Below are 7,954 nucleotides of genomic sequence, written 5' to 3'. Positions count from 1 at the left end.
AGGCCTTGGGGTCTAGCCAGTCAGGGCCAATGGCCGCCGCTCTGGCTGCGACCCGACGCCGCAGGCACATCTGGGGCTAAGCCCTGACCAAGACAGTGGGCGGGCGTCCCGGGCACCTTGCAGAAGACGGCTGGGTTTGCCGCCAGCAAAGGCAGCGGCTGGCACGCCGACTTCCGGCTCTGGAGGGCTGACGACAATCCTGGGAAGCAGCCTGACTTCTTAAAAAGCACGGCCACCTTTTCAGGCTTGCGTTTGGCTTTGGGCGACCAACGAACACATCGCCAAGAGGGGCCAGGGGCAGCCAGGGGCGGCCAGGGGCCCAAGTCCCAGATGAGAAGTGGAAGGGCGGGGGGAGACTCCATACCTCGTCCTCCCGGAAGACGGCCGCCTCGCACTCCGCGTTGGGCTTGACGCATCGGACGTAGTGAGGGGGTGGTGCTGTGCAAGATGGCCATCAGACGGTCCAGCGAGCCCTGCAAGAGTGCCAGAGGAGAGAGCGCGTTCCGTTGAAGGCCCGGAGCAAAGGACACCTCCCTTTCCACCAAATGCTGCCTCGTGTCTAAAATGTCCCAGCAGTGCTCCTTGGAAGCCTCTGCAGGCCTCCTCCAAGAGGAGATCGGGGCCGGTGGCTGCCTGAACTCCCCTCATGACCAGACGGAATGGGGCTGCTGGCGGGAGGAGGCCCGGGAGGGCAGGAACCCCAGGGGGGGCCACGGGTCCGAGAAGCTGTCACTGGTCCAGCTTCCTTGAAAGACAGCTGTCCCCACCCCCACCTAGCACTCAGCCCCGGAATCTTCGGCCGCAGGGGGCACTCTAGAGCAGGGGTTCTCCGCGTTGGGTCCCCAGATGTTATTGGACTTCAACTCCCATAATCCTCAACCAAAGGCCGCTGGGGCTGGGGATTATGGGAGTTGAAGTCCAATAACATCTGGGGACCCAACATGGAGAATCCCTGCTCTAAAGGACACAGGCGAGTGGGCTCATGGGCAAAAACAGCAACACCCAACGACGTTCTTATTTAGGGCCTTGGGCCTAATCAGTTCTTATTAGGCTACAGGGTCTTTAGCTTGGAAAAGAGGCGACTGTGGGGAGACCTGATCGAGGCAGAAAAAATCATGCATGGAGTGGACAGAGAGAAATTCTCCTCCTTCTCTGCCAACACTAGAACCAGGGGTCACCCCACAAAACTGAAGGTCGGGAAATTTAGGACCGACAAGAGGAAGTCCTTTTACACACAGCACATAATTAAGCTATGGAATTCTCTGCCACTGGATATGGTGATGGCCACCGGATTGGATGGCTTTTAAAGGAGCTTAGACAGATTCATGGAGGACAGGTCTATCCATGGCTACTAGTCTGTTGGCTATAAGGCCACCTCCAGCCTCAGAGGCAGGATGCCACCAAATCCCAGTTACAGGGGAGCCACAGCAGCCGGAGATGAGAGGGCCGGCACATCCCTCTTGCCTGGGGGCTCCCCAGAGGCGGCATCTGGTGGGCCGCTGTGGGAAACAGGGTGCTGGACTAGAGGGGCCTCCTTGGGCCTGATCCAGAAGGGCTGCTCTGAATGAATGGGGCACCACAGAAGCCTCTGCCATAGGCGACCGGCCCACTTCCACTCACCTAAACATCTCAGAGCCCCTTGCTGTGGCTTCCCATTCTGAGAACCGCAGCTCGGATCTTGTTACACGCACACATACGCATGCACACGTCCGGCCCTGACTCTTGGGCTTAAAGACTGGCCGATGCAGCACAAACCTTGAACTTGGACACCACGGTGACCCTCCCTGGCTTGGTCTGAGTCTTGCAGCTGTTCTCCGCGGTCTTCTGGCTGGCGGCGGTGGGAAACAGCTTCTGCAGCAAGGCGTCTTGGGACCGCTGAAGAAGCAGGACTAATTCTGGGGGGACGGGGTCCTTGGCAAAGAGAAGAAGCATACAAGAAGGGGTGAAGCTTTGCCACATTTCAAAGCATGCCAGAACAAGGATCAGGCCCAAGGCGGCCGCATACAATCCAGCATCCTGTTTTCCACAGTGACCTCTGAGGCTGGAGGTGGCCTATAGCCCTCCGACTAGTAGCCACTGATAGGCATGTCCTCCGTGAATTTGTCTAAGCCCCTTGCCTCACTTAACATTCACGGGCCCTGCCTTGGAAGGAGCCCGTTCCGGGACACACGCCTTGGCTGCCACGGACTCCTTCCTGCCCTCCGCTGGAGGATGTGAAAACCACCCTGTGCTTGCAGGCGGAACATGAGCAGGGACTCCTTCGTGGTCAGAGCAGCACACAAACGGAACCCATGCCACGGAGGCAATGGGGTGGCTCTCCCTTGCTGGAAACATCGAAGCAGAGGCCGGCCAGAACTCCCTGCCCTCGGACTGAGGAAGGCGGTGGCCAGCACTCCAAGGGAAGACGGGCGAGACCCCAAACCCACGGATGGCTGCTCAGTGGTGGCTTAAAACGGGATGCACACACGAGGCCAGAGGGAACGCTGGTCCCAACGCACCTTGTTCTTCTCCACCATGCCTTCTACCCGATAGCAGACGTTGCCGGCGTAGTGGGAGACGGTGAAGTTTGGCTCCCTTCTGAAGCGGTCCCTGCAAATGCACAGGTTACCGGACAGGGCTTGCTCGAGCCGGGCTTGAAACTGGCTGGCGTTGGAAGGCCTGTTGAGGCGGCATTCCTGGGGGAGAGGAGGGAGAGGAGAAGAGACTGTATTCACGGCCGGTGATCAGACACACCGAGATCAAAAGGGCGGGACGAGGATGCCAGGGAGGCTCATTTACGGGGGGGTCTCCATGAGCAGAAGCAACCTCACCGGAGGGGAGCATCTCCTTGACAGGAAAGGTCTTTGACGCTGGAACCTGCTGGATCCGGCCCCGCAAGGAGGCCCATCTAGTCCAACATCTCATTTCGCACAGTGGCCCACCAGATGCCGCTGGAAGCCACAGGCAGGAGTTGAAAGGGGCATGTGCCTTCCCTCCTGCTGTGACTCCCCGCAACTGGTACCCAGAGGCACCCCGCCCCCGAGGCTGGAGGTGGCCTACAGCCCTCCGACTAGTCGCCGATGATAGACCTCTCAGCAGGTGATAGCCCCGTCCCCAAGGCTGCCGAGAAGTGGTCACGCTCATTTTTCTCATCTGTGTGCAGCATGAGTTTTTTTCCCCTGGGCAGCAGGATCTAGGCAGTGTGTGCCCCCGTGTGTGCGTTCAGAGTGGGGCCTTCCTGATCCAACAACCCGAGAGGGATCCCAAATTCACTGAGCGGACACCGGAAAATGTGTGAGCGCCAAGCACAGCCGCACGCCTCCGAGGGAACCGCGCTCGTCCCCTGTGACCCACTGCCGTTCTGCAGGGCGTGTGCGCTGTGGGGAGGGGGAGAGCGGGGAGGCCATGGCGGGAACAGGGGCTCATGACCCACCTCGTTGAGCAGGGAGAAGAGGCTCGCGGGGCTGCCTTCGATCACGTCCAAGCAGCCCTGATTATCCTGGTAGCTAATGAAAGACCACGCCAGACCTTCCGCGGCATACTCCTCCTGGGGAAACAGAGAGGCAGAGCTCTAAGCAGCGCATCCTCGCATCCAACCGGACTTTTCCTGCAGCGGAGGCAGTACTGTGCTCGTGAATGCGAAGACGACAGATATTTATATGCCGCTGTCAACCCAAGTTCCCAAAGCGGTTTACAGAGATATGAATACAGAAATAAAAGGGCTCCCTGGCCCCCCAAGTGGGGCTCACCATCTAAAAAAGAAACACCAGGCAGACAGACCAGGCAGACACACCAGGCAGACACCAGGCACAGCCCCTGGAGGGATGCTGTGCTGGGGATGGAGAGGGCCGGTTGCTCCCCCCGCCCCTGCTCAAAGAAGAGAACCACCACTTTTAAAGAGGTGCTACTTTGCTCAGTTGGGCAGGGGATAAGAGTGTCCTGAGCAGCAGCGACATTTCCTGCTTTCCCCATGGGTTATGGCACCAAGTGGCTCATGACACTCAAGGTGAGTCAGACCCTTGGTCCATCTAGCTCAGTATTGTCTACCCAGACTGGCAGCGGCTTCTCCAAGGTGGCAGGCAGGAATCTATCTTGGAGATGCTGCCAGGGAGGGAACTGGGAACCTTCTGCTCTTCCCAGAGCGGCTCCATCCCCTCAGGGGAATCTCTTCCAGTGCTCACACTTCTAGCCTCACTTTCATTTGCAACCAGGGCGGACCCTGCTTAGCTAAGGGGCCAAGTCATGCTTGCTGCCACCGGACCAGCTCTCCTCTCCACCACACTGCAAAGACAAGCCCCACGGCACACACACCCCTCCTCCAAGGACCCTCACCACATATCTGGGGTCCATCCCCGGGGGAACGCATGCAGCACAGTGGCTAAGGGACAGAGCTATGGGTCGGGGCCTCCCCTCTGCTGTGCCCTCCCGCCAAGTTACCTGCTGCGCCTTCAGGAAATGGGCCACAAAATGCTGCTGCAGTTTCTCATTGGCATAGTTGATGCACAGCTGCTCCAGGTGGTTTTCGGGGAAAGATTCGAAGCCATAAACATCCAGCAGACCTGGGGAGGAGAGGCCAGCCACGGCGTTGAAAGCCTGGGACCTTTCTAGGAGGTCAGCGTCTCTCTTTCCTTTGCTGCAAGAGCCAGGATCCCCCTTAAAGCAGGGCGGCCCTTCTGTACAGAATCCAGCCCTCTTCCCCACACCTTTTTCCTTTCTCTTAAAAAAAAGAGCAAGTTTCTAGTCCTTATGACAGACTTAGAAATGTCCGAGGGGCCATTCCAGACGAAGTCTCAAGGGGTTTCCTAATGGGCAGGAAGCAACATGTGTCATGTTTCCTCCCTTGGCATGATTTACAGGGAATCTCACCCCTTTGGGGCCACTTTGGTGTAAAATGGACCCAATGTAGCAGCATGTGGGGGAAACAAGGGTGGTGAGCCGGGCCTCAGGGAGTGAACTTTCTCACAATGAAAGAGAGGAGTGGTGGGTAATTTGAGGGCAGGGCTCCAGAGGCCTGTGGGTCTCCCTGTCCTCAACCCGTGACCAGAACAAACAAGACCAGAATAAAACTATGCAGAATAGTAACCAAAAATGGCAGAATGCTATGCAAAATAAAAACCCTCTATTGCAGACTCCAGCATTCCTTAGCAAAGAACTCTGGATTTCCTGCGTGCAGCATTGTTAGTTAAGAGCAGAGTCTGGGCAGCTCCGTCCACACCCCACATCCAAGAGGAGTGAAAAGCCTACCTATGAAGTTGCTCCACACAGACCGGTCTGCATAGATGCTCCCGTTGATCACAGCGACCAGCCAGTCAAAGAGCCTGCAAGATAATCGCAAATCCCTCAGCCCAGGCAGCAGGTGGGACAGACGCCCGCCCTGCAGCTGGACAAAGAGGGCAGAAACACCAAGAGCCGCGGCTGCAGGCGGAACTCACAGGCCGGGCAGAATTCGTGCCAGGAGACAGACAGACAGACAGACAGACAGACACACACACACACACACACACCGATTCTGTCTCCAGTTACCGCCAACTCGTTTGGTGGCTACACAGAGACGGGGCCTTCTCGGTCGCTGCCCCGAGATTGTGGGAAGCGCGCCCTGCTGAGATACGATCCTCCCTCTTCTCCAGCAGTTTTCAAAAGAACACCTGAAGACCCATCTTTTCGCCCAAGCTTTCTCAGCTTCCTAAATTTTTTTTAGGTTTTAATCGCTGGTTTATTTTTAAATTGTTAAATTGTTTTAAGTTTTTGTATATGTTTTTTAACTTGTTTCATGCTATTGTGAACCGCCCAGAGATGAAAGTTTGGGGCAGTGTACAAATTTGATAGATAAATAAAATAAAATAAAATAAAAATTTATTTGCCTTTTATATTCAGCAAATGGTGATTTCACAATATAGTTGGGCTTTTCTCGAGGGCTGCTCTGGATGTGGCCAACCAGAAAAGCAGAGACAGCCACTTCCGAGATAGACACAACCACGGTTATCCTCTTACAACTGCAGACATATCTGGACAGTGCTGGGTTTGGCAACCAGAGATTCCATGCCTGCTCTGCTACCATGAGGGTTACGCTCTCTCTTCCAGGATAGCCCGCCTCACAGGGTTGTTGTGAAGACCAAACAAGGAGGGTTTCTTGGACAAGGGGCAAGAAACAAGTGCGCAGAGGACACTTACTTGGCATAGACTACTCTGGCCAGGCAGTCTCGCCTCATCTCACACTCGGCCTTGGAGCACAACTTCTTGAAGACTTGCTGCTGCTTCCCTGCCGTTATGGTCCGGATCTGGAGCGTTTCCAACAGCTGCTCCAGGGGCACTTGCCACAATCTGGACGTGGTCTTTGCAAACTCTGGTGTTCAGAGAACCATTGACATTAGCAACCAGAAAGCAACATATTTAAACATTTCTACCTTGCATTTCTATCATACTTCAGACACATTCTGTGAAGACCCAGCTCCCTTGCGAAGTCCATCATGCTGGGGAAAGTGGAAGGTAAGAGAAGAAGGGGAGGACCAGCAGCAAGAAGGATGGACTCGATGACGACAGCCGTGAATGCACCACGGAGAGACCTTCAAGGCCAAGTTGAAGACAGATCACCCTGGAGAGGATCTATCTATGCGGTTGCTAAGAGGTGACACCGACTTGACGGCCCTCAATCAATCAATCACCTTGCCTAAGTTTTAAAAAGGTTTTGACCAGCTAATGGGATTCGTTTACGTGGCTAGCATCCCAGAAGACCAATATGAGAGCGAGCGTCTCAACTGGGATTTCGAAGATGTCTGCCTCCCAAGGGAGGCTGCAGCGAGACAGAGCAGAGATCTGAGGTGACTGAAGGAGAGTCCGAGAAGGGACCGGACAGAGGGCCACTCGCTGACCGATGAGCCTGCAGTGAGTGGCTCCCCGAGCTGAGATTCGAACTGGCAGCCTCTCCGCTCTCTCTCACTCACACGGCACCTGCCTCTGTGTAAGCATCTGGCGTGCCCATTTCTGACTCCCCTCTGACCTGCTAACAGAGCAGACAAGCAGGAACAACAGCAAAACTGGTGAGAGGGAGGGGGGGGGTCTTGGTCAGCTCACCTTCGACGTAATCTTCTAGCCCGCATGGCTGCGATTCGTCCTCCAACTCCAAGAACTGGATATTTCCCAAGTGCAGAAGTCCTGCTAATATCTGCAACAAAAGGAAACATAAGAAGAGCCCCGGTGGATCAGGCCCAAGGAGGCCCATCTAGTCCAGCATCCTGTTTCCCACAGTGGCCCACCAGATGCCTCTGGGGAGCAGCCCCCAGGCAAGAGGTCTGTGCATGCCCTCTCTCCTGCTGCTGTGGGTCCCCTGCCACTGGGATTGAGAGGCTTCCTGCCCCTGAAGGATGGGGAGATCAGGACTAGGAGCTACGGAGAGGCTTGTCCTCCACGAATCTGTCAAAGCCCAACTCGGCTAGTGGCCACTGCCAGAGCGAATTCCATGAATTAATTTCAAGCCGTGGGAAGAAGAGGCAAGATTTATTTGTTTGTTTATTAGCAAGTTTCTATCCCTCCCCACACTCACGTCTCTGGGCAGTTTGCAACTAAGAATACCATTCAAACAAAACTAGAAAACATGAAAACCATCTAAAATTTTAAAGATGTCAAAAGGGTTCACTATTCAAATGGTGAATCTAATTAAAAGCCCAGGTGAACAGACATGTCTTGCCTGACCTTTTAAAAGTGGTCAGAGACGGGGAGGACCTCATTTCAACAAGGGGCGTATTCCAAAGCCCCGGGGCAGAGTAGCCGCCAGACGGGCCGGTGGCCACTGTGGACGGCGCCAACCTGGGAGAAGCCGCTGCCAGTCTGTGAAGACAATACTGAGCTAGATAGACCAAGGGTCTGACTCAGTAGATGGCAGCTTCCTCAGTTCCTATGACAAACCTCTCAGATCTTAACAGGCAGTGGGGGTCATGGCGAAGAAGACGTCCTCTTAAATCCCACCTGGCTGTATTGT

General features: G+C 55.3%; 1 protein-coding gene across 1 annotated transcript in view; it reads right to left on the bottom strand.

Annotated features, from left to right (window-relative positions):
* The window catches only part of LOC128336148 (unconventional myosin-XIX-like), a 44,686-nt gene that overhangs the window by 15,789 nt on the left and 20,943 nt on the right, over nt 1-7,954 (bottom strand). Inside the window, 9 exon segments of the mRNA XM_053275338.1 lie at nt 365-430; nt 432-473; nt 1,756-1,911; nt 2,499-2,675; nt 3,413-3,526; nt 4,417-4,538; nt 5,224-5,297; nt 6,151-6,322; nt 7,051-7,141. Coding sequence (XP_053131313.1) covers nt 365-430; nt 432-473; nt 1,756-1,911; nt 2,499-2,675; nt 3,413-3,526; nt 4,417-4,538; nt 5,224-5,297; nt 6,151-6,322; nt 7,051-7,141 — 1,014 coding nt within the window.

The sequence above is a fragment of the Hemicordylus capensis genome, chromosome 12 (assembly GCF_027244095.1).
Source record: "Hemicordylus capensis ecotype Gifberg chromosome 12, rHemCap1.1.pri, whole genome shotgun sequence".
In the NCBI taxonomy this organism is placed as follows: domain Eukaryota; kingdom Metazoa; phylum Chordata; class Lepidosauria; order Squamata; family Cordylidae; genus Hemicordylus; species Hemicordylus capensis.
This window is presented reverse-complemented; position numbering and strand designations above follow the sequence as displayed.